Source organism: Myxocyprinus asiaticus, chromosome 12 (genome assembly GCF_019703515.2).
Source record: "Myxocyprinus asiaticus isolate MX2 ecotype Aquarium Trade chromosome 12, UBuf_Myxa_2, whole genome shotgun sequence".
NCBI lineage: Eukaryota > Metazoa > Chordata > Actinopteri > Cypriniformes > Catostomidae > Myxocyprinus > Myxocyprinus asiaticus.
This window is the reverse complement of record NC_059355.1, coordinates 39607071-39633231: the sequence shown is the minus strand read 5'-3', so window position 1 is coordinate 39633231 and position 26161 is coordinate 39607071. Positions and strand designations below refer to the sequence as shown.

The 26161-nt window shown below is 37.1% G+C and overlaps 1 protein-coding gene across 2 annotated transcripts; it reads right to left on the bottom strand.

Moving 5' to 3' along the window:
• Positions 1 to 5836: 5836 nt before the first annotated feature.
• LOC127449111 (uncharacterized) lies at positions 5837 to 26161 on the bottom strand. 2 transcript variants are annotated; one of them, XM_051712297.1, is made up of 12 exons: positions 25968 to 26160; positions 25704 to 25849; positions 22004 to 22193; positions 21661 to 21752; positions 20072 to 20304; positions 19437 to 19673; positions 19107 to 19178; positions 18645 to 18861; positions 18007 to 18215; positions 16793 to 16865; positions 9056 to 9173; positions 5837 to 6803 (listed from the first exon to the last, which is right to left on the bottom strand). In XM_051712297.1, the coding sequence occupies exons 3-12, from the start codon at positions 22042 to 22044 to the stop codon at positions 6608 to 6610; spliced, it is 1488 nt and encodes a 495-aa protein (XP_051568257.1). In that variant the 5' UTR covers positions 22045 to 22193; positions 25704 to 25849; positions 25968 to 26160; the 3' UTR covers positions 5837 to 6607. The 2 variants fall into 2 exon arrangements, with proteins under 2 accessions (XP_051568257.1, XP_051568256.1); XM_051712296.1 differs by lacking the exon at positions 25704 to 25849 and having other exon boundaries at positions 25968 to 26161.

Here is a 26161-nt window from a genome sequence, read left to right as displayed (position 1 = left end):
TAAATGGCCCAAAAGGTTACAGCAAAAAGTTGTAATAGTGCCATTGATATTTTTACCAGTCTATTTTTAATTTAGAATGTTGATTACTTTACAATCATTACAATCAAATGCAAATTGACCATTGTTAAAGTAAAACTGTAAGCATGTTTGAATATTAAATATAATAACTTTTCTTTTATCAAACTACACTGATGACTCTAAGACGTTATAGATATTACAGTTTCATTTTCTGTTAATGCATGATTTTCTGTAAAGCTGCTTTGAAACAATGTGTGTTGTGAAAGGCGCTATACAAATAAAAATGAATTGACTTGTCACTTTGCGTTATCTAATGTATAAGTCAATGCATGTAAATGTTTTTACAGTATTTGCAAACTGCTAGTTAAGGGTTTCTTGTAAACCATTACACCTAAATAGTAAACTTCTGCAATTAATTCAGTCTGAATCGCTTAATGTGCTGACTTATTTCTACACTTTACATTGTTTAAGAAATGTAACATTACAATTTCCTTTCACATTCTATTTGCATACTGAAATATAATGAATCATGTCTTTATTACGCATATTTATATACAGTAGATTGTAAATTGAAATTTACTCTCTCTTTGTTTCCTCCATTTCTTTATTTGGGAATTCAAATTACAGTATGTAACCTATTTTACCTAAAATTCAAATACTATTCTTTTGCTACCTTGTTAGCACTTTTATGTCTTTCCAGAAAATGCAGATGTAGTCATCAACTTTGTCATGATCTATGGTGATGACAGCAAGTTGGAAGGCCAACTTGTGTTATTACTGACATGAAAGTATATACAGTACAAACCACTTTCGTCTTGTATTGCAGTGAAATGTCTGGTTAGTAAACAGCTCATGCATGCTGCTATCTTAGAAACTCAAACTCTAAAATAAAAATTGTGAATCAGTAATTCATGAATACAATGTTTAGGCAGCTGCAGTCAAACAGGCCTGTAATCTGTGAGAATGATGTGGCATGCACTTCAGAGTCATTGGCATGAATTATGCACATCTGTGTGGCTAGTTTCCCGCCTTTATTTGAAAATAATGAGCAGTACAGCACACATTGACAAAATGTTACCCTTTTCATTATTTAGTGGAAATGCACCTTTTATATGCACAGTAATGCGTTTTGAAGTCCTGTATGTCAGCAGGTGAGCCTGATCCAAGCAAACAGCACAAGATTGCGGTTATCAATAAGACATGAGACCACAAACAGGCATAAACATACTGTAGCTTACACATCAGAATTCAACTTTTTTATACTCATAATCAGCTTGAAAATGCAACTCAAAGGTTGTTTTTAGCTAAACGTCAAGTTTATGGTCAGCTGTTTTTTCTCTTAAAAATTAAATTGAATGCAATTTCAGATGATGAAAATTTCATAAACAGATTAGAACGGCAGTAATGTCCTTCAAATACCCCCTCGGTTTAAGCAACTTAAGGGTTTATTGATAATTGCTCATTAAAAATGCATGTAATTAAAACTCCCTTGGTTATTCCCAAGTTTGAGCAAGTTTCCTCAAATGTCAACTATTTAGCAGTGTAAAAAGGTTACAGTTTGGTGGCATCTGTGCACGAATTAATGTGTGTGTGCCTGACATTACTTTATAAAATAGAGAAGAAAAATCCTTACTTGACAGCCCACAATATAGACTAAGTGTCTTGTCTAATGCATTTAAATGAAAATGTTTTTTTTTTTTTTTTTTTTTTAAATAATGCAAAGTACTTTTGAGTAAAAATCATCTAAAATAATAACAAAAATGCAGATAAAAACATTTAACATATTAAAGCCATATCCTCTTTCACCAATATTATTCTTAATCTCACCTTTTAAAAAACAAAAATACTCTGGCGGCCTGGGTAGCTCAGCGAGTAAAGACGAAATGCGCGTGTTCGAATCCAGGGTGTGCTGAGTGACTCCAGCCAGGTCTCCTAAGCAACCAAATTGGCCCAGTTGTTAGGGAGGGTAGAGTCACATGGGGTAACCTCCTCGTGGTCGCTATAATGTGGTTCTCGCTCTCGGTGGGGCGCGTGGCGAGTTGTGCGTGGATGCTGCGGAGAATAGCGTGAAGCCTCCACACGTGCCATGTCTCCGCGGTAACGCGCTCAACAAGCCACGTGATAAGTTGCGTGGATTGACTGTCTCAGATGCGGGGACAACTGAGATTTGTCCTCCGCCACCTGGATTGAGGTGAGTCACTACGCCACCACGAGGACTTAGAGCGCATTGGGAACTGAGCATTCCAAATTGGGGAGAAAAGGGGAGAGAAAAAAAACAACAAAAAAAAACAATGAAAAAATATTCCTCTTCTTAGTAGCTACAGTGATGGCATCAGATGGTAATACATGGTAATTGGGTATACATGGTACTAAATACAGTACTGTGCAAAAGTCTTAGGCACATAAGATGTTTCACAAAAGCATTTGTCTTAAGATGGTTATTTATACCTTCAGCTTTTGTGTGTCAATAGGAAATAGAAATGTTAGACTCCCAAACATTAATTTTGCAAATAGAAAAGATTAGAACAGAAGAACAGGGAGCCCTGCAACAGATGTCATGGGCCCCACAAAGCCCCCCACTGAACATCGTGTCTGCCTGAGATTACATATAGAGACAGAAGCATCTGAAATAGCCTAAATAGTTAGAACTGTGGCGAATTCTCCAAGAAGCTTGGAACATCCTATCTGCCAACAACCAAGAAAAACTGTGTCCAGGTGTATCTAGGAGAACTGGGGCTGTTTTAAAGGCAAAGGTGGCCACACCAAATATTGATTTAGCTTTTTTATGTTTACTGGACTTTGTATGACATTAAGTGATAAATGAAAACTATTTATTTAATTATTTTTAAAGACATCCTCACTATGAAACATTTTTCATAAGTGCATAAAACGTTTGCACAGTACCAGGTATTTACATGGTATTTCAAGGGACTTCAAAGAGTACCATGGTATTACTATGGTAAAGAACATGATATTTCATGCTACCACATTGAAAACTTTCCCTCAGAAATGATCAGACACTAGGGGAAGTGTCTTAATTAATCAAATTTCATTTGATGGAATGGAAGGAACATAAAAGAAGATTGACAGATAAAGAGGGGGAGAGAGAACAACCTGAAGAAGTGTTTAGCACAACACAGTGAGTCATGACCACACTCCTGACAGTAACTGCAGCACAAGGAGGTCATCAATAATATATTCAAGATCACTTACACATCATGGAGCAGTCACAGGTTTAAAGAGAGATGGTTCTGCTATAACAAGAAAAGAAAAAATCCTTTGACTTGTCAGGTGCAAGAGATTTGAAGTAAAAAAAAAAAAGGTCTTCAAAGAGAGCTAGGAAAAATGATATATAAAAAGCACAAACAACAGTGCTTAAATAGCTTACAGAATAAATAAGGACAAAGACTAAAAGGTGTCTTATGACTTTTTTTCTTGTAAAAGTAATTTGTGAATTGCAAAGATGCCACACATTTGGCTATAACATTTAAATACTATTTGACTGAATAATAAATGAGGAAAGCATTCAAACTTATACTTAAAAAGTCTATTAAGATAAAAATGTTACTAGTTTCTCATTTATCTGTAGTGGTACAAGAGTGAATTGTAATCTGAAGCTTATTGGTACAAATAAAATAAAAACATGGTAGTACTATGGCACTCTTTGGTACTATTTTCTTAGTAAAGCTATGTTCATTCTATGCTGAACTGTTTACTGCCACTAGCCTCACACTGTCAAGTGTCCACAAGATGTGTTTTTGAAGTGTGCATATTAGAGAAACAGGAATGAAGAATGAGACAAAACCACAGTATACTAATATAACATACAACAATGGTTAATATTAGTTAAATAGTTTACCCTAAATAATAATAAGCTCAATGTGATGTTTGAAACTAGGCTTTTATGCTGTGACGTGCATTGAATTTGACCTTAAGGTAAAGTCATGCGTGAAGTGCAAAAAAAAAAACAACATATTTGACTATAATATTTAAATATAATTTATACCACTAAATAATATCACTGAAATATATTATGTAAGCAATGCCACATAAATATCACTTAATAATATATTAGGCAAACATTCAAAATTGTGTCTTAAATTCTATTTAGTTAGTTGAGTAGCAGCTTATATTTAACAATCATCTTCTCTTGCAAAGAACAGAAACTGCAGATTTCCCGTGTACAGAATGGAGACAATGGAAAATTACAGTTTCATAGTTTCTCACTTCTCAGTGATGTTTGTAAACAAACACACACATGCAAGCGTGTGCACATGCTGTGAATTGAAGCTTCTTGAATCTGTGCTACCTCTTATTGGTCAGATAATGAACTACACTTTGTAATCTAATCTTGCTTGCAGACTTACAGTAGTGCTCAGAGCAATTAATGTAACTGAGACAAGAAATAATAATTGAGACCTGAACAGTAGTATTTCTCAAAAAATTATATGCAGATTAAACATATCAAAGCATTTAAAAATGAAGACTAACAACCAGATCTTCCGTCATATGCAAACAATCATGGCAAATCCCTGATCTATCATAACAATAGACCTCTCCATAACCAATCTCCTAATTTACAGTACTAATTATGTAAATATCCGGCCTGAGTGTCTGAGCTGATGGTATGAAATTATAGATAAGTATGTGCATACCTGCTATCCTATTACTATACTAATGGATCTAGGCCACTCCTTTAGAACAATTGCAGTGACCGGGGTCAAGTTCTCTGTTGGCCTATTCATTTAAGTATTGTTTTTCTGCATATAAACAGAACAGAGAGCAATTAAGATAACTGAGGGGAGAGGCCCTTAAAGAGCCATTCATGACTGGTGACGATGAGAGACTAGTGGTGTAATACACAAAGTTGGACATGGGTGGGTGGACATTTTTATTTTTATTTATTTTTTATTTTTTGGAAGTATGTACCATCACACATGAATTCTAAATGTTATGTTCATAATAGGGCTGTTGATTTAACACGTTAATTTAGTGCGATTAATTATATGAAAAATCATGTACTATTAATCATTCCCCTGACCAAAAAATTCTGTAAAAATAATTGTACCCATCAAGTCAAGCTTGATGTATTTGCGAATCTGTGGTAGTAGAGGGCAGTTAGCGCCACTCCAGCCATGCAGGCAACATGTCTTGTACAACCAACAAATGCTAGTAGCACATCTTTCCACAAATGACACGCTCTTGCACTCACTGCTGCTCAAACAAAGTTTACCTTGACACAGCATCCCAAAATCACAGCGCTTATGACAAGAGACACAAAAAATAAGCGAGACGCGACGCAACCAAAGTGAGACGTTCCAAATAGCGCATACAGAATTAGCCAATAATAGGGTTATGTTAAATTATATTTAAATAATACAATGTTTGTACTTTTTGTATTGCTTACTGCTTTACTTGCTTTTTATAACAATATATGTATATGATGTAATGTATATGAATGATCTGAATTATAATATTATATATTTATAATTATTTAATTATTATATCATAAATTACCTTTATTTGGGGGCCTTTCACAAACATTGATATATGTGATTAATTTAATTACTTATTGGCACATCATGCAATTAATTTGACTACAAATTAGAATCGATTGACAGCCCTGGATTATAATGAATGAAAAAAAATAAAGAGGAAAAAAAGAGATCCATGGCAAATTTAAACAGGTAGCTAATTCATTATATTTGGATTGGAGCAATAAAATAAAGAAATTACTGAAATTATTAACACAAATAAATATGAAATGTGTGTCTCAGACTTTTAAACTGAAATAACAAAACTACTGTTTCCCAAAACATGTTGTGGAAGGCGTTGTTTATTGCCGAAGTGTGCAAATGTAAAAATCTCATACAAAACCATTAAATAATGCACAAATACAGTTAAACAGAAAAAGAGTTCACAGAAAAATGAAGTGTCATAATTTATTCACCCTTTCTTCTGTGAAACTTAAAAGGAAATATTTTTCACAATGTCCACGCTGCTCTTTTCCATACGATAAAAGTGGATGGTGACCAGGGACTTTCAAGCTCGAAAAGGACACAATTAAAGTAGTCCATTTGACTATACTGTATATTACAATAGCTTGTGTGAGGAACAGACCAAAATTTTAGTTGTCACTAACTGATAATCTTCCCCTCTCTCAAATCTCATGCATATTCAAACTTGGCGAATCACAATCAGTATGTAAACACGCCCTAATGACACGTCACATGGTTTGGCGCTATACAGCTATGGTCACCACATTTGTTGGAGAGTTAGTATGTAAAATAGCAGTGTAAACATTCTGCTTCACGTCTCCTTTTGAGTTCTACAGAAAAAAAGTAAATGGAAATGATGACAGAATTGTCATTTTTTGGTGAACTATCCCTTTAAGAAGTAGAGTTGCTTACAAATGACAGACTACTTGCTAAGTTTGTCACTGGCCCCTTTGCTTAAAATGTACAGTACATCTCTTCACCAATGTACTGCATCATCAAAATCAAGTAACAAATGACACAAGTTACTCCTTGAGTATCCTCAAAGAGCAGTGGCAGAGACAGTATAGCTGAATCTGAGAGGCAAACCTTCTTTACCACAGACTCTGACCACCCTCTATGACTAAGTTATGCCCTGTCATGTAGTCAGAAGCGTCAGATGCTAAGTAAACCACAGCAGCTTGGAGGTCTGTCACTTGAGCCAGTCGTCCGGCTGGAATATCTGACAGCCAGCGCTGAACTAAAGGCTCCAGACTCTCTGAATGGATGAGAGGGGTGTCAACAATACCACTGTGGAGAAAGAGAGAGCAAGAGAAAGAGAGAGACATGAGAGGCAGGGAAACAGTGTTGTTTCAGGGCCAATTGCTTCTGTTAAAGCAGTCATGGTGACATAAAGTAAAGTTGGTTGTCCTTCAAGGACTTCAATACTGGAACAGCTCTGTGATGTTTGCACTAGTGCATTGGCCTTTAATGGATAGATACTTTGATTGATACACTACAGACTGATGGAACTTCAGAAGTCTTACAGTAAAGTCAACATAAAATCAAAATTGACCATAAACAAAATGTAATTATTTAGTTGGCCAGTTTTATTTATTAATAGTTTATAATTAATAAATAGTTATTATAAACTTTATGTATAATTATTCATTAATAATGATTAATAATTTATTTCCTTAATGCAGATTCCTGACAATATCTTCCGTCTCTGAAATGACTTTCCTTTTCAGATGACATCTTCTAGGCCATATAGGCTATCGGTCAGTGTGAACCAACATCCAAATAGCTATAAAGTATTTGTTTTAGGCTATTGCTGTTGGTAAAGCAGTCTTTCTAAAATCTTGCCAAAAGTAATTAAGCAGTCATTTCATCATGCTAAACATTAATGTAATAAAGGTTTCAGCAATAATAGCAAATAATTATAGATTTGAAAAACAAACATTACTATTGGGATATTTCAAAATGCTCTCATAGGTGAACTTTAGTCATAGTCACTGTTCATAGCAGGTGGAGGCTCAAATAAATATGCGTCTTGATTTGTGGGTGAAATGTTTTATCCTCTCCTCAATCTTCTGCAAACTCAGTTAAATCTGGCTCCATTTTGGTGTGAAACACCTACTTTTGTAGATCCAGTATATTGCCAATGGATAAAATCAAGTCTTGCCCTACATATTTTTTTTATATTCTGGTTAACTCAGAAGTAAAATGGGTTGTGAATGCTGTGTCATGTTGACTTTAATATTAAGAACAATGCCTATTTTAGGCAGCACTGTAAGTTGAAGCCAATGGGTGAAAATCAAATGACACGTGAGAACTTCAGTGGCGCTTTCTTCCCTAGATAAAGTAAATGCACACTAAATTTGAACAAATGTATTTCACACCAAGGCAGGCACATGGGAAATACAACTTGTCTTTTCTCACACTGTACAAAACTGCCGACGAAATCTCCAACGGCCTTCCCCGCCATTTACGCCTGGCCAAATACATTCCATTCGCAATGATACCATATCCGACGCTGGGGCTAAATTAGAGGCGCTGAAGTGGCGTGTGACACTTCTGGTTAACAAATTCAAATCTCAATTATATTTCTCTTCAGCGTGGCTTTATCTGGGAAGCAGTCCTGGCAATCAAAGGCTTACTGTTTTCCCTCAGCCAATTTCGTAGATAACGTGGCTTATCACTGTCACGGCTAAAGTTGCCAATGAAATCAGGTGGCAGTCAACCTCACACAAGCTAATTGTGGTCCCCCCACCCATATGCATATTTACAGACCATCACTTCACAGAAATCAGGGGCCCATTGAGAGACCCCATGTTTATGGGAAGGGTGGGGATTAGGGGGAGAGGAAAAAATTGCGTCCTTGCAAATTAAAATCATAAGACTAGCAGGCGCTATATAGAAATGAATAAAGAGCATAAATGTGTGCGTGAGTTGCGGATTTGCTGTGGGAATCAGAAGAGCTTGGGGATGCTCTGCTTCGAGCGACACGCTCACGCTTCCACTTTCTCTTTTTGTCCTTTTCCTCAGAAGAACCGTGCTGACAAATAGATACAAACAAGGCTGCCATTGTTTTGCTGACACTTCAGCTGAAGAGGCTAATTTGAATCCCTAATTGAATATAACAATTAAAGAAACTGTTTGCTCAACTCATCCCCCTAGACGTCATCTAATTAAGCCGGATTGCACTGTTTCACACTGTAATTTAGTAAGTGAGACTCAACTGAGCAGCCCAATGTGGAAAATAATGCATTTTGACCCTGTCACAACAAATTAAGTTTCCACTTAAATATCAAAACATTTCGCTTTGCTTGATTGGTGCAATGTACATATGAAGAGAGTTTGTTTTTTTTTGTTTGCACGAAAAGTTGGCATTGATTCATGTGTTATATATTCTGAAGCATAATACTGGCAAGAACTGTGGCATGTGTAGATATGGTGTGCTTTGCATGAAATGGGAAATAATCATGTTAACAACAATAAAAATGTGTTGCAGGGATATCTTGACTCATCCGAGAAAGCAGTCTACAAACTTTCAAACTTACGGAGAAATGCAGTTGACTCGAACACCTCGGTCGATCCACTCTGTGCCCAGGGTTTGTGTGAGTTTTACCACCCCAGCCTTGGATGTGTTATAGGACAGCTGTTTTTGTGGATGGGGAACTGATAAGGGGGAGACAACACATTTAAAGGGGTCATGACATGAGAAATTATACTGTAAGTTTCAGAACTCAAAACTGCAAAAAGAGCATTTGTTGCAACCAAGCTGCCAAAATGACTCATTCTCTACTACCTCCACATTGTGATGTCACACTGTGGTAGACATCTGCATCTGAATAACAAATTAATGCCTACTTTACCTTATCACTTATGTGGCCCTGCCCAGTAGCAGTGAGCAGTGAGATGGCAAGGAGAGAGCCAATCATAACAGTGGGTGTTTACTGTCAAGTCTTAAATGAGAAGTACCAAAACCGAGTGTTTCTGACAGAGGGTCAGAATGAGGGTGGAAAATGATCTTCTTTTACATATACATGAGTGCAAAAAACTTTAATAATATTATAAGTGAAGCTCAAGGGACATATTAAAATAATAAAAAGACTGCTGAGTGACTCCAGTCAGGCTTCCTAAGCAACAATTGGCCCGGTTGCTAGGGTAGGTAGAGTCACGTTGGGTTAACCTCCTCGTGGTCGCTATAATGTGGTTCTCGCTCTCGGTGGGGTGCATGGCGAGTTGTGCGTGGATGCTGCGGAGAATAGCATGAGCCTCCACACGTGCTAGGTTTCCGCTGTAACGCGCTCAACTAGCCGTGTGATAAGATGCGCGGATTGACGGTCTTAGACGCGGCGGCAACTGAGATTCGTCCTTCGCCACCCGGATTGAGGCGAGTCACTACGCCACCACGAGGACCTAGTAAGCATTGGGAATTAGGCATGCCAAATTGGGGAGAAAAGGTGAGAAAATAACACTTTTCTCAAATGCAATTAACGCAATTCCGGTTAATACAGCATAAACACTGGTTGGAAGGGCAGAATCTTTGTGATTTGTCTGCCCGGAGTCGTTACACTGACGCCCACACACCACAATAGCGAATCCATGTTAGTGATAAAATGATGGAAAAAGGACCTCCTAACTCTATTTGATGTATAAAACAAGACCAGATGGGACTTGTGAAAGAAATCAAGTATTTTTCAGTCTATATAACAAGCATTTTATTTACCACAGAAGCACATCAAGTCTTAACTATCAACAAAATGCAAAATGAGACGTTTTTGTCTGAAAGCTCTTTTTATGTGGAGTACAAAGCAGCGCTTGACGCTGGCATTGACGCCCTGATGTGAATCATGAACGTGGCTTCACGATTGTTGTAGCAAAGTGGACAGCCACAGTCTGCTGGAAGATTAATGTTGTGGAGGATTAGAGTTTATGAGAATGAATGCCCATTGCAATGAATACTCAGCTTACAGGGACTAATTCAATGAATCAACCTCCCAATTAGACTTTGGGAAACGTTTAATGTTACTTGAGTTGACGCTATTTTAGTGCATTCCTATCTTTATACTGTGAAAGGCTTTGTTCGGAAAATGTTAATAAAGCATTATATTGTTACTTATTGTTTTGTTTTCTTTCTTAAGATGGAAATAAATGCATTTTGACAGGCAAAGAACTATATATGGAGTCAAATTTCAGCACTTCAAAATCTGTGATTAATCGCGATTAACTACGAAAAATTATGCGATTAATCACGATTAAACATTTTCTAACTAGTCATAGAACAATTAGTTATTTCGTAGTACAATGAACTCAAAAGATTTATATATTTTTTTGTTTCAGTTTCCTACCATCTAACCCTAAAAGGAGCCTTTTCACTGTCTCAGACATTCACATATGACTGTTGCATTTGGCCTCATGTACTACCAAAATTTCAGAATTACAATATTATGATAATTAATGACAACAATAACAACAACAACATAGTAATAATTCGGTATATAGGGAGGAAATATTTATAGAAATTATTTAAATATGAAGGTTTTGCATGTGCAGAAATAAATTACAGATCAAGGCCTACACATTTAATCGCAAATTTGATCAAGAATGCATTTTTGTAATATATTCTGCAATGTAAATAACCATTTCTGACTTCTACATTCATAACTGTACAATCTGTTGAAGTAGCAGGCAATAGAATAAATAAAGTTTAGTTTTACAAAAAGCATTGATATCTTATTTCACGCTCATGGTTTTCAATGGAATACATTACATCTGGTCGGGCTGTCGCAACCGGTCTAGTCGCACATTATACAGGTGCATCTCAATAAATTAGAATGTCGTGGAAAAGTTCATTTATTTCAGTAATTCAACTCAAATTGTGAAACTCGTGTATTAAATAAATTCAATGCACACAGACTGAAGTAGTTTAAATCTTTGGTTCTTTTAATTGTGATGATTTTGGCTCACATTTAACAAAAACCCACCAATTCACTATCTCAAAAAATTAGAATATTTTGACATGCCAATCAGCTAATCAACTCAAAACACCTGCAAAGGTTTCCTGAGCCTTCAAAATGGTCTCTCAGTTTGGTTCACTAGGCTACACAATCATGGGGAAGACTGCTGATCTGACAGTTGTCCAGAAGACAATCATTGACACCCTTCACAAGGAGGGTAAGCCACAAACATTCATTGCCAAAGAAGCTGGCTGTTCACAGAGTGCTGTATCCAAGCATGTTAACAGAAAGTTGAGTGGAAGGAAAAAGTGTGGAAGAAAAAGATGCACAACCAACCGAGAGAACCGCAGCCTTATGACTGTCCAGCAAAATCGATTCAAGAATTTGGGTGAACTTCACAAGGAATGGACTGAAGCTGGGGTCAAGGCATCAAGAGCCACCACACACAGACATGTCAAGGAATTTGGCTACAGTTGTCGTATTCCTCTTGTTAAGCCACTCCTGAACCACAGACAATGTCAGGGGCGTCTTACCTGGGCTAAGGAGAAGAAGAACTGGACTGTTGCCCAGTGTTCCAAAGTCCTCTTTTCAGATGAGAGCAAGTTTTGTATTTCATTTGGAAACCAAGGTCCTAGAGTCTGGAGGAAGGGTGGAGAAGCTCATAGCCCAAGTTGCTTGAAGTCCAGTGTTAAGTTTCCACAGTCTGTGATGATTTGGGGTGCAATGTCATCTGCTGGTGTTGGTCCATTGTGTTTTTTGAAAACCAAAGTCACTGCACCCGTTTACCAAGAAATTTTGGAGCACTTCATGCTTCCTTCTGCTGACCAGCTTTTTAAAGATGCTGATTTCATTTTCCAGCAGGATTTGGCACCTGCCCACACTGCCAAAAGCACCAAAAATTGGTTAAATGACCATGGTGTTGGTGTGCTTGACTGGCCAGCAAACTCACCAGACCTGAACCCCATAGAGAATCTATGGGGTATTGTCAAGAGGAAAATGAGAAACAAGAGACCAAAAAATGCAGATGAGCTGAAGGCCACTGTCAAAGAAACCTGGGCTTCCATACCACCTCAGCAGTGCCACAAACTGATCACCTCCATGCCACGCCGAATTGAGGCAGTAATTAAAGCAAAAGGAGCCCCTACCAAGTATTGAGTACATATACAGTAAATGAACATACTTTCCAGAAGGCCAACAATTCACTAAAAATGTTTTTTTTATTGGTCTTATGATGTATTCTAATTTTTTGAGATAGTGAATTGGTGGGTTTTTGTTAAATGTGAGCCAGAATCATCACAATTAAAAGAACCAAAGACTTAAACTACTTCAGTCTGTGTGCATTGAATTTATTTAATACACGAGTTTCACAATTTGAGTTGAATTGCTGAAATAAATGAACTTTTCCATGACATTCTAATTTATTGAGATGCACCTGTATATTTACCGCATCTGAAACTCAAATTAGATCTGAAAATTCTGCAGATGGTCAGAACTCCACTGGCCCCAGTGCCACTCTCCACTGGAGATGAATTATTTCTGGTCTATCGTCTGCCAGATGCCGTGAAATGGTGGCTTAAACCTTAACCCTTATTTGATAAACCTGCTCTAAAACATTAAGTATTGCAAAAAACGCTGCACAAATAAATCAAATTTAATTGTAATAAACCAACTTTTTAACAGTAATTCTAAAACACACTTTGAAATCCATTTCCTACTCTGTAATGACCTGTAGATGTGATTAATACAGGGCCTGATTACTTCATTCCCTTCATAACTCAATGAGAGGGCCTTGAACTCCAATGTGACATGAAAACACTTTCATTAGCTTTTGGGACCCCGCAGATGAAGCGATGTAAAATTAATTACTCAGGATGTTCGGTGTGCATCATCTTCAAGAACAAAGGCAAAATGGCATTTGTTTGCCTTAACTATCACAGATGCTCGACACTGCATGCGATGCAGGGAGAAAGGCGCTTGCTTGATTAATCATCATGAGGGAGGCTCCAAGTTACATGCAACTTTAGTAGTTAACCTCGTCACCCGGTGATCTCACTGCCAAATTACAGAGGTTGGGAATGGGATGATAAATAAGGCGCAGCTGTGCGAAGGCAGCGGCCGGTCCTGTGGAGACAGGTTTGTGCTCTCCGGCCCCTCGTTTGTTTTAAAGGAGAAACGCTAACTGGACAATTGTTAAGTTGGGTTGAGCTAGGTTTTTGCAGGAAACAGGGCTCAGTGATGTAGTGCTATAATTTGAGCACATTTTGTGCCTGCAAACAAGCTTTAAAAGGGATAATTCAGCCAAAAATAAAAATTCTGTGATCATTTACTCAATGTTATTTTGTTTTTAAAAACCGTATGGCTTTCTTTCAGAATTTTCATTTTTGGGTGAACTATTTCTTTAAACCTCAAAGTCTGTCTTATCAGTGCTGAAAAGGGCCAACAAGTATTAATCCCCACTGGTAAAGTGACGAGAGGAGCCATCTGGCCTTTTATTCCTCAGATCGGTCTGTATTGATGTTTTAAAGAGTGTTGTAGTTTTAAAGAGCAGTAGGTGTGGGGGATAAAGAGGGGATAGAAAGAGAGAGAGGAAGTCATATCTTAAATGACGTTTAACATCCATCCAGATTTCTGTTTCACCTTTTTAAAAGCCAGGAAACAAGTCTGCTCTGTGATTTGAACATTTCAAAGATTGCAGGTCAGAATTATGTCATCAGTGTCAGATTTCCATCCAATGCCATTGGATGTGAGTGTTAAAGTGATAGTTCACCCAAAAATGACATTTATGTCATCATTTACTCACCCTCATGTCATTCTAAACCTGTACAAATTTGTGCGATACTTCGTCGCATATCAAGTTTGAATATGTGCAAGCACTAATAAAAATGTTAGTGCAATGGCAGAGATTTTCAGTGAATAATGACTTAAATTTCAGACTGTAGCTCACACAATATTATTTTATGGTTCAGTATCGGTTCATTCGACTACTTTTAGGTTTTTTTTTTCTTTTTTTTTTTTGTTGTGCTTTTTGGAGGTTGACAGCCTCAGGTCACTATATGCTTTTATGTATGAAAAAAACCAATGTGAGCATTCTGCAAAAGAAAGTCTTATGGGTTTGAAACAATATGCAAATGAGTAAATGAATATAAAAAAATTACATTTTGGGTGAACTATACCATTAACAGCCAGCCTGATCAGGTATAACTTTGTGTAAATGCATGATGCCACCTATCTCCCATGTTAGGTCACATCTTTATGGGCCAAAAAACAAAAACCCAAAATTTCAAGAGGTATTTTAAAAGTGGTTGCACATACTGCACATCCACTTAAAAGATAGGGGAATGAAATGTAATGGCAGAACTAAATGGCAGATGGGAAAAACAGTCTGCTATTCAGCAGGTGGACAGGGGCACTGTCATTGTGCATTTTAATTGGACTTTCAAGATGTATTCCCCAACCTGGCTCCAACAGGCCCCATCTGATTATACATTATGACAATATTATAACAGATGTCCAGGCCAATAAAGAAAATTCCTGAAGGAATGTATGTAATGCGAGTAATTGATCACTTTTTTCGTTTTGCCCTCCACTCCCTCCCCCTTTCCTTACCTTCTCTCTCTCTCTCCACTTCCTGTAGCAGCATGTTTCTGTGTTACAGGTTGCGCCCACAGTTGGGACTAGTGTCCATATGGTACACAAGTTTATTGGCTACTTGACTACACTGTTGATGGAGTGCTGCTGTTGCACAGTGAGGGACCTGTTGGAGGCATTGTGTTATGCTGCGGCACCAATAACGTTCTTTTACAGCGGGCCGCATAAAAATCAAACACCCGTTTTTCTCCGCAGTAAAAGCCCCGGGACTGGCAGCATACCAGGAAGTCCCTTTACACGAGACTGAATCACAGGTTGCAATATACAGCCTTTGAACAGCATAACAGGGTTTTCATATACTGTATATAATGATGCAACAACAGCCTTGTGAGAGGTAATACAATTGATGGACTTTAGAGTTAAAAGGGCCAATGAATTTTAGATAGGGGTTGTACACAGACAAAAAAAAAAAAAAAAAAAAGGAAAAGCAAAGACTACAAAAACTAAAAAGAATATTTTAATTTCCACATTTAAATTACTATGCCAGTTGGGGCCTCCATGACAAACATATTCATTCTGCTAGGTAAGTTAAAATGTGTGTTTCCACATCTTTGGTGAACATATGTGAACATTTAAACATTTAAAATGGAAAAAGGCTAGTTTTTTCAGGAAAATTTGGGTTTTTCTCATTTTGACATAACTAGAATGCCGTCCTGGGATGGGCAACTAATGTAACTGGGAGGAAGGGACATTCTCACTCAAGAAAGCATTTTATTGGACAAAAATAGTGTCATCCATATTTTTAATTCCATTTTCCAAAAAAGGGAAAACTGTAAATTTTTAAATGTTTATATCTTTAGCTAAAAAGTTATTTAGTCAACTTTTAGTAGTTCAATGGCTAAAACGGTACGGAAGGCTGCTTGCCAACCTAAAGATTAATTACATTTTTCACATTTAAAAACCATTTTCCTTTATTGAACACAAAGACTTTCGAAAACGCGCTCCATAACCGCATACGTTGGAAAACAATGACATCAGTTTCAATCTAAAACGGTTTAATGTGGACATGGCCTGAGGCTGTCAGTAAATGTAAGCGCAGCGTAGTTCTAGCGGGAAGACTAGCAGCTGTACATCGTTGCACCATTAGCTAGGTAACTCCTAGCCAATCACATGTAAGCCATTGCTTTATAAGTCTGCTCACAATCTATCACATTGCATTTCAGTGTGCTAACATGGCAACCTCCACCACCCCACCACCACCAGTTGAGTCCCGTCCTGCACGGGTGTAGGCTCCTCGCCCCTGCCTCCTATCTCCGGCAGGATATGATGGTTCCGAGTACAACTTCTTCAAACCGCCAGACGGGGCTTACGCCAAAGAGAGACATTACATTTCTGTTTTATATTCAACAAATAAATGTCATCTTAAATTTCACTCAAGTCTGCGAGTCTTCCTGATAGAACTAACATTCAGCCTAATATCTCATTTTGTTACAAGGAAAAAATAAAGTCACAGTATTTGGTACAAGGGTGAGTAAATGATGACAAACTTTATATTTTTAGGTGAACTATCCCTTTCATTTGCTATCTCAGTTAGAGGCTTTCATAACAAACAGTATCTGAAACACAGCAGTCAACTTTTCTTTCTTTTTTTAGAACCCCACCCCTCCGTTTGATGAGAGTATTAAATTCAGAGGGAAGAGACGGTGTAATATCTCAGCTTATGGCAGCGTAAAAATCATCACTCACCTATTAAACTGGCCATGGAAGCTGTGTTGATTATCTTGCCGTACCCTTGCTTCAGCATGACACGACCGGCCGCCTGAGGCGGTAATTTGAGGGAGAGAAGAGACAAATGTGCTTTCAGAGAAACATCACAGTATTGACACCTTCACTAATCAGACCTCCACGTCTACAGGGAGAGAAATAACACTTCCTGGAGTAGGAGAGAGACAAAAAGTGTCAAAAACTCACAGCATTTGTTTTAATGCACGTGAGGCATCTCCATCACCCTCTCGGTTTTGTGTAAAACAGCTTTACTCTGATTTATCGGATGCCTGCCAAGATTTAATGTCTTCTAATGCTGTAGGTATAAAAATCACTTTCTTTCACACCTCTCTCTTCCCCATCAATGGTTTTATTCTGTCTCCCGGAAAATGTCAGAAACTAATGGAAAAGTTGTTGCTAATATAAAAAACCAATTCTAAATCTGCAGAAGTTCGGGTAAATACAAGTAACGGCAACTGTGGGTCTATGAAATCAGCAAGCATTGACTTTATACAAGTAGTTGACATTAATTTTAAGCATCATGTCCTACACTATTTTAAACAATTCTTGAATAACTATTAAACATGCAGTATTTATGACCTCACATTAATTGAGAGCCACATGGAAAATAGTATTTGTACTTTTAAAAATTCATTTGTCACACTGTGGGACCATTTAACAGGACAGTTCACCCAAAAATTAACATTTTGGAATCATTTACGCACCCTCATATGGCTTTCTTTTTTACATCGAACACAAAAGGAGATGTTAAGTTAAATGTTATCTTCAGTCACCGTTCTCTTTTATTGCACTGAAAATATTATTCATTGATTGTGAAAGGTGACTAGGGTTAACATTCTGCATAACGTCTCCTTTTATGGTCCATGGAAGAAAAGAAAAACATACAAGCTCGAAACAATGTAACGATGAGTTACTGATTTACACTTTGGGTGAACTATCCCTTTAAATAACCTACAAAATATAAAAGGTGCTTAAAAATGGTGAAAAACTTTCTCACACTTTCTCTTATATATTCATACAAATTTTAACCTACAATCTGGGTGTGTGGACATGTTGCTTGTCAACTACCAATGCAACTTCATTAATATGAAACCTATGAGCAAAGCCCGACCTAAATGGCTTTTTTGTGCAGGAATATACAGTATGGTAAGAGGAGTATATCAATAGTGGGGTACCTGGCAACACATGAAAGTCCCTCTGAGGTTGACATTAAAGGTTTGGTCCCATTCCTCTAGACTGGTGTCCTCACTGGCTGAGTTCTTGTTGATACCAGCATTGTTACACGCGATGTGAATTGTGCCCCATTTTGAAACAATGTCGTCAATCATCTTTTGAACGTCCCCTGCTTTGCTAATGTCTGCAGCAACGACCATGCTTGAAATACCTGAAATGATATTGAAACATAGAAATAAATTCACTATATATGAAAAATGCACATCCACTCATACTGTAAATAAGAAGTGGAACTATAGTGATCACATATTTTTCCTGTTTACTTAATCAATCATTACTTTATTTATTAATACCAAATAATAAATAAAAGACCAGACAACTACATAACACTACATTATACATAATAAACTCTACACTATGAAACAATAATATTAAGGGACAAAAGATTTAAAACAATAACTTGGAATGCCTGGAAACCAGCATCATTCTAAGTTTGGTGCTATGATACCAGGGCCCCATCTACTGGCAAAATCAAGCCCTGCAGAAACTTTTCACTCCAAACATTCTCACATGCCAATGTCCTGGTGATCCATGGTGATTCAGCACCCCTGAAACACAAGGACGTGAAAATACCACGCACCTTTCAAAGTCAGTTCATGGGCTACGCTCTCTGCTTTCTCTTTGTCCATGTCTATGATGGCTACTTTGGCTCCTGCCTCTCCGAGAGCATGTGCGAAGGCCCTGCCGATGCCCTGACCAGCCCCGGTCACATAGGCCACTTTTCCATTCAAACATAACCTGTCTAGCACTGGCTTCCGCTGCACTCCTCGGAACACCTCGTCATAGGTCACAGTGCTCTACAAACCAAACCACAATCATAGCTGTGAGCATCAAGGTAAGAATCTAGCTTAGTAGTTTTGTTTGGTTTTGTGATGATATCATATAAGTCAAAGGTTAGGTTAAGAAAACAACCTTTTAATTTTTGGATCAGTTGGGAAATATTAACTGGCATAAATTTGCTCTCAAATATGCATAAACACAAACCTACAGTATAAAACAATAATTTGAGCCTGGAAACATCTGAAGAATTATAAGAAAATACCTGTGTGTTTGCTTGAGGTGTGTAGGGCACTCTTCGTATGATAGTGAGACCATCTCTCAGAGGAATAATGACCTTTAAACAGGGATCAAACAATGGTTGACAATAACTCGGATTGCAAATACATAAAATTGTCTGTATTGCCAAACAATAACAACAACAAAATTATAAAGTATGACTGAAGTCTTCTCATGTTACTGTAGATGATTTTCAGCATTTATCAAAAGTACTATTCGTTTCTTTAGGTAATGAAGCAAAATTTATGCTAGGCCTTAAGTGCAAGGAATTTGCAAAGTCTTGCATGAATATGTAAGAACATCAGAATATACAAACTTGCTCTACTCGAGGATCATTTGTGACAAACTGATTGAAATCTCGCAAGGCCATTCCAGTTTCATCTGTTGAGTCTTTGAGGTAAACTCTCCCTTTAAACAGGGAGTTGTCTACACATATAACACCGTCTATGCGCAAAAGGTTATGGTCCAGAAGGAACTTGTAATAGTTGATGTAGTTCTGTTTGTCTGCGTCAATGAACACCATGTCAAACTGTTCTCCTGTAGCAGCTAATTCCTGCAAAATAGATGAGAATAAAATATGGAGCAGACAAAACACATTTTAGAATGTTTACAATTCACTACAAAAATCACTAACAAAACAAGAGCTTTCTAAAACTTAAAGTTAACATAAAATGGTATTGGCAGCCAATTTTTACTATATGAAAGTTGGAATAATGTGCACTGATTTTTTTTTTTTTTTTACAATGAGACCAGGAATGTGTATTAAGAAAGTAAATGGGGTCTATTTTAATTAGCTGACTATAAACTAAACTGTATTGAGCTGATTAGAGGATTTTGCAGCATATTTTACAAAATGAGTTACAACAGGAAGGCTTGCAGGGAAGGACACTCTAGTGCTGCTCATGTCAGTGAAGCCTGAAAGGTGAGGCTGATGGGGATTGTTTTCCCCACCTTTAGGGTATCCATAGCAGGTCCAGTCTTCACTGTTATCTTTTTGCCATGTGGAGACTTGTCAAATACAGGTTGAGCAAAGTCCTTCAGATAAGGTTCAAGCTCACAGGCAATGAGTTGACCATCCTCTGGCAGGGCCTCAGCCATTGATAAGGCTCCATATCCTGTGAACATTCCTATTTCCAATATCCTCCTTGCCTTGCTCATGTGGACCAGCATTTTCAATATTTGACCTAAAAAATGACAACAATCATTCTTAAAAAACAGTTTGTGCATGCATCAGATCAGAGCGATTAAGCATAGGCTAGTGGTTCTCAACTGGTGTGTTGCAACCAAAAATGGGTCCCAAGTGTATTCTAATAGGGTCACAGATAGCAGGGAACAAATGCTAAATGTAGTTAAATGCAACTAACCAAATGATTGTGTACAGTTAGCATAGAAAAACAAATAGGCTTATCAACTTTTGGTAGAAGATAGCTAAGTTAGGCAGATGCCAACATGGACAAGTTGCTTGAAAAAAAGAAAAAAAGAACTATGCAACATAGCAGGTAAATTGAACCTAGACTGCTTTAAATACAGATTCACTTGCAACAATATGTCACAATGTGTTTTATATGGTGAATTATTAGCTGCAAAAGCATTAAAGCGCACCACTAGCACCACGGAACAGAATTGCAAAAATAAACTTTTGTTTTCAAACAGCTTTCTGAATATGACCCATGCTTCTGTTGATCTAATAAACAGATAATACTGCCCCCAACTCATGCCATTGGTTGAGTCAATCTTAATTGAGTCAATTGTGTCAGTATGTGCGGGTCCCTCAAAACAAAATGAGGAATTTATTTATTTATTTATTTTCTCCCCAATTTGGAATGCCCAATTCCCAATTCGTTCTAAGTCCTCGTGGTGGTGAAGTGACTCACCTCAATCCAGGTGGCAGAGGACCGTCAATCCACGCATCTTATCACGTGGCTCGTTGAACGCGTTACCACGGAGACATGGCGCGTGTGGAGGCTTCACGCTATTCTCCGCGGCATCCGTGCACAACTCACCATGATCCCCACCGAGAGTGAGAACCACACACTATAGTGACCACGAGGAGGTTACCCCATGTGACTCTACCCTCCCTAGCAACCGGACCAATTTGGTTGCTTAGGAGACCTGGCTGGAGTCACTCAGCACGCCCTGGATTCGAACTCGCGACTCCAGGGTCGTAGTCAATAGGTCATCAATGCTCGCTGAGCTATCCAGGCCCCCCAAATTGAGGAATATTTATAGTGCCATGGTGTTTACAGTTTTTTGAGAAAATGTACCTACAAATGGCTTACAGTTGTCTCTGAATATTAAGCTGGGTTACACACTTCAGCTTTAAATTTTTTACAATAAACAATTGTGGTACTGTATTGAGTTGCCACTTGTCCAATACAAAATCTGCGTCATGAAGCAAAATCAGTTTAAAACCACTAATAAAGGCTAACCATAGTGGGATAAAACATATGGAACACAAAATGATTAATGAAGATTTTAATAGCAAATATGTTGCAACTGTTTTTAATAAAAATTTTATTTGTAAAGATTTGGATTTATACCTTCTACCTGTCCAGTGATGCATGTAACAGGAAGCCTAAATAAGGTTTTTCCATCCTCATACACCTTATCCCAGTCATGAGAAATTGATTTCCTTAAGAAAATAAATAAGAACTATAATTATTAGATCAAATATATTAACCGATATCATAAAACATTGCAAAAACATGCATAACACCCTTTATCACATATAAATGGCAGCCAAAATAAAAAATGCACAGCACAAATAGTTTAATGATAAACAAAGTCTAACCACAAACACACATTCACACACCCCAAACAAAAGCACGTAATTCACAGAAATAATAATCTTCAACCCACGCAGGGCTACATGTGAATAGTTACCTAAACAACTCAGCCAGTGGTTTGCTCTCCTGGCTGCTCATTTGTTCTAGGTATCCATCCAGTCCACTGGCAATGTCCAGGGCCTTCTGCAGATTATCACGCAGCTCAGCCGGAACATTTACATTCTTCTCCGCTATCTCTTTAGCCTTCAGCAGGTATTCAACGATGAACTCCACAGGAGTGTCTGAAACTACGATTGAAACGATGCATTCGTAGCTATTAAGCAGTCTGTGATTGCATTGTTAGATTGCGTGTTATTATGTGTAAGGTCATATATACTGTAATCTCATTAAGAACGAGTTTAGACCAAATGCATATGAGCTAACAGTACGCATGTATATTATTGAGTTAACATATGTATACAGTAGATTTTCTACAGCCTCACCTGTTAATTGCCCTAAACTAAGATTTAGCAGAGAGCATTAATTGCATAACACTACTAGACAGGATGTATTAGTACCACACAACATAACATGACCATGTGGTCTTTTATTTTTTTGTCTTGAGAATGTCAGTCATTCCAAAATCCAAATTAGGAAATTAGTAGCATAGTACAATTTAGTACAATTTGTAAATGTTAAGTGGACCCAGGAATCTGCAAGTAATCTAAATTGTATTATTTTGCATATAGTGTCTAAATTAATAAGATATTTCAACTGACTTTTGTCAGCTAGTCATCAAAAGACCCAGGGACCCCCAACCAGGCTCTCAGCCAACCCAGGGGCCCTGATATAAAAAAATAAATACATTTTCTCAATTTCAAAACGGTTATAAATTCCCGTTCTCCCGATGCCCAGTCCACCCCTGCGGTCAACTAATATTAAAATTACTATAAGTCAATATTAATATGTGTGCATATGGCCTATTTATCTTTTCAGATAAATATCTGAAAATCGATCCAGTATTTGTTTCAAATTTTCCTTGAACCGAAGCGCAGCTTCTAGAAGTCTTCTGGACATCTGCGAAGGGGTGAACAACGACTTGAAACTCTCCAGTGTTTCCATATCAAGCTCTGAGATTTCCATAAATAAACACCTCACGACGTATGGAAGAGTTGAGTACAGTGTAGTAACTTGAAGAAACAACAAGTGCTTCATGTTTTGCAGCTCGCGCACCCTTTCCCCACTAAAAATTATTACGTTGTCTCATGCCACAAAATCTCTTAAGGGCCATTGTTACAACATATTCAGTCCCTGAGATATTTGGTTCCAGTGGGCGGAGCATACATGAATATTCATGAATTATCCTGACATGCGTATTGAAGTGGAACTGAAAATGTTGGCACACCACCGTCACGACTCAAGTTCAACTTGTCTCAAGGATTATTTCGAAAAGGTAATTAAACATTGACAAAGTTAGACTAAACTACAACTGTTTACATTTCTGTAACATTTGACCATTTGCCAAAAGTGCTTTTGATTAGTCTGTGCGCTTTGCATTCTTGCACGAATGACTACAGCCATTTTAGGATACAGGAAAGCAAGCTTAAGCCACTAAACCGCCCCGCAGCTTTTTAAATTCTTAATTGTGATCTTCTGTTGTACATTATTTAGTAATTTTTTTGCAACAATTTATAGGTTGTGTAAAATTTTTCCACAAAGAGGTGCTTTATTAACAATTAAGGTTTCAATGCTACTGTAACTGGCTGTCAGAAAACAAGAAATAAAAATAAAACAAGTTATACTTTCAGTGAGTCTTAACACTTTATAGAAAAATTGCTTTACAAAAGATGTTTAAATATTTCTACTGGAAACAAGAAACAAGTTTCTGCCTTTATCACAGTTAACAACCTGTGGGTCACTTATCAATATATGCCATAATATAATTTTGCAACATAAAATGTTGATTTATGCTTTGTTCTTGTGGCACCTTTATTATTATTATTTTAGTGTGCAGAGGCACCAGTTCTCATGGGAATTGATGGAAAAAAATAAATAATACATTTATTACAAGGATTTATTTTTTTAATTGTGATGATAGGAAATAGTATATATGTTATCATTACCAATATTATGAATGTTATGTTTTAGTTTTGTGTTTGTGATGCACTTGTTTTTATAGATTTGTGTTTAGTATTTTGGTACAAATATCATTTCACAGAAGACACTGTGAGTGGACATTTTAGTGTGTTAAAATGAAAACTAATGTGGAATTTCAGTTTGCTTTACAAAATTCAAATGTGTATTAACCTGACATGATCTTGTATGAATAAATTCATACTCATGTGATGTCAATGTCATTATCTCTTTCAGATTGAATGTGAGAGCTGCAGTGGCTGGCACCACTAGCAATATGTTATCCAGGCAAATATGTTTCATTTGTCCAGTGTGCCAAGGCCATATTTTAATAAACTATTTTATTAAAATAGTTTATTGAAGTGGGGTGTGTGTTGGGGGGGGGTAAACATTTTACTTACTTTTTCCACAGCACTGTGAATGTTTAATGGGACGTGTTCAATAAAGACATGAAAGACTATAATTGTTTGTGTGTTGTTATCTTAAGCACATTGTATTTGTCTATACTTGTGATGAAATGAAATGTTATGAGCAATTAATGCAGAAAACCAATTAATTCCAAAGGGTTCACATACTTTTTCTTGCCACTGTATATTCTATCCCCTAACGCTAACCCTCACAGAAAACGTTCTGCATTTTTACATTAAAAAAATCCTTCATTTAGTATGTTTTTTTAAGCATTTTGCTTTATGAGGATGCTTGAGTGTTTGTTTATAGCATAATTACATGTGTATAATATAGAATAGGCCTAGTGAATAGTCTTCGTAAACTATATATACCTGAACACACACACACAGACACAGACACACACACACACACACAAATAAATAAAAATAAATAAATCCATAGACAAGTTATATGGTCTTTGGAGTCATTCCAACTATATTTTAATAAAGTCATGCGATGGTGACAAAAATATTTGCACCTATAACGGAAGCATAAATGATTTTCTTTCTGTATAAACACTTTTCAAACTGCTTCAAAGTGTAACAAATAAACAATTCAGAACACAATTTAATAACACAAAGTAGTAGTAAAAGTACAAAAAAGTATATTTTCAAAAATAATTCAAGAATTGCAATTAAATGTGTTGTCAATTTCTTATTTCTTTCTTGTCTAATTATTTCATGCTGTGACAGACTTAGAATAAGACTTCAGATAAAATTTGAACTCATTTAAATGCTAAACAAAAGTTAAATAAAAATGTTTCCTTTCAACAAATAAGCTTTTGATTATTTATATCGTTTTATGAAAGCAGATTTTCAAAGAATGATTTTGGCACAATGGCGCCCCCACCCCGTGCGGCGCTCCTATGCACTGCATATACTGCATTTCCCATTTTTGCGCCCGTGGGGAACTGAATATATTTTAACACCGTTCACACCAAACATGTACTTGCCCAAAAAACACGAACTTTTTAAAAAGTTTCTTTTAACTTGACACTGTCAAAAATCGAGGCAAAAAAAAAAAAAAAAAACACAACAACAAAAAACGGTCCAGCCAGCGCATGTTTACATATAAATAAATAATAATACAAAATAAAAAAACGTCGTAACGGTCAAAGACGTCCGTCCAGCGCATGTTTACATGGAAATAAATAAAAAATAATAATAATAAAAATTAAAAAAAAACCGCGCGGAGAACGCAAACACGTTTCACGGTCACTAACTTGACTGGTCACTAACCTGACCGTGTTTAGCAACACAAGTGGACCCTGATACTGGAATCCCGCTTATTGCACTCAGAGATCCGCAGTTATTTTCGGCAGCTTATGTGTAAATGGTCTTGGACTCAGTATCGTTTGTAAAGCAGTGAATGTAGGCAATAGTTTCTGCAACAAACAAAACGTACGCTCTTTCAGAATCTTTTCAGTCTGGCTTGTCATATAAACGCATTCATTTGTCATCCGCGCTCTGTATGGGGCCGTAAGTAAATCTGTTCATTCCTACCTTTTGCTGCTTGCATAGCGAATCCTCGTAGTTTGAATTTGGAGGGTTGTGTTGGCGGTGTTCCCCGTTGCACAAATCCACCTACCAGGTATTAAATGTTACGCAAATTGTCACGTCACAAACTTACACAAGTTAACGAATCTGCAGTGTGAGCATTCCTACGTTTCGCTGTGCAGCTGTCTCACGTGCGCGCA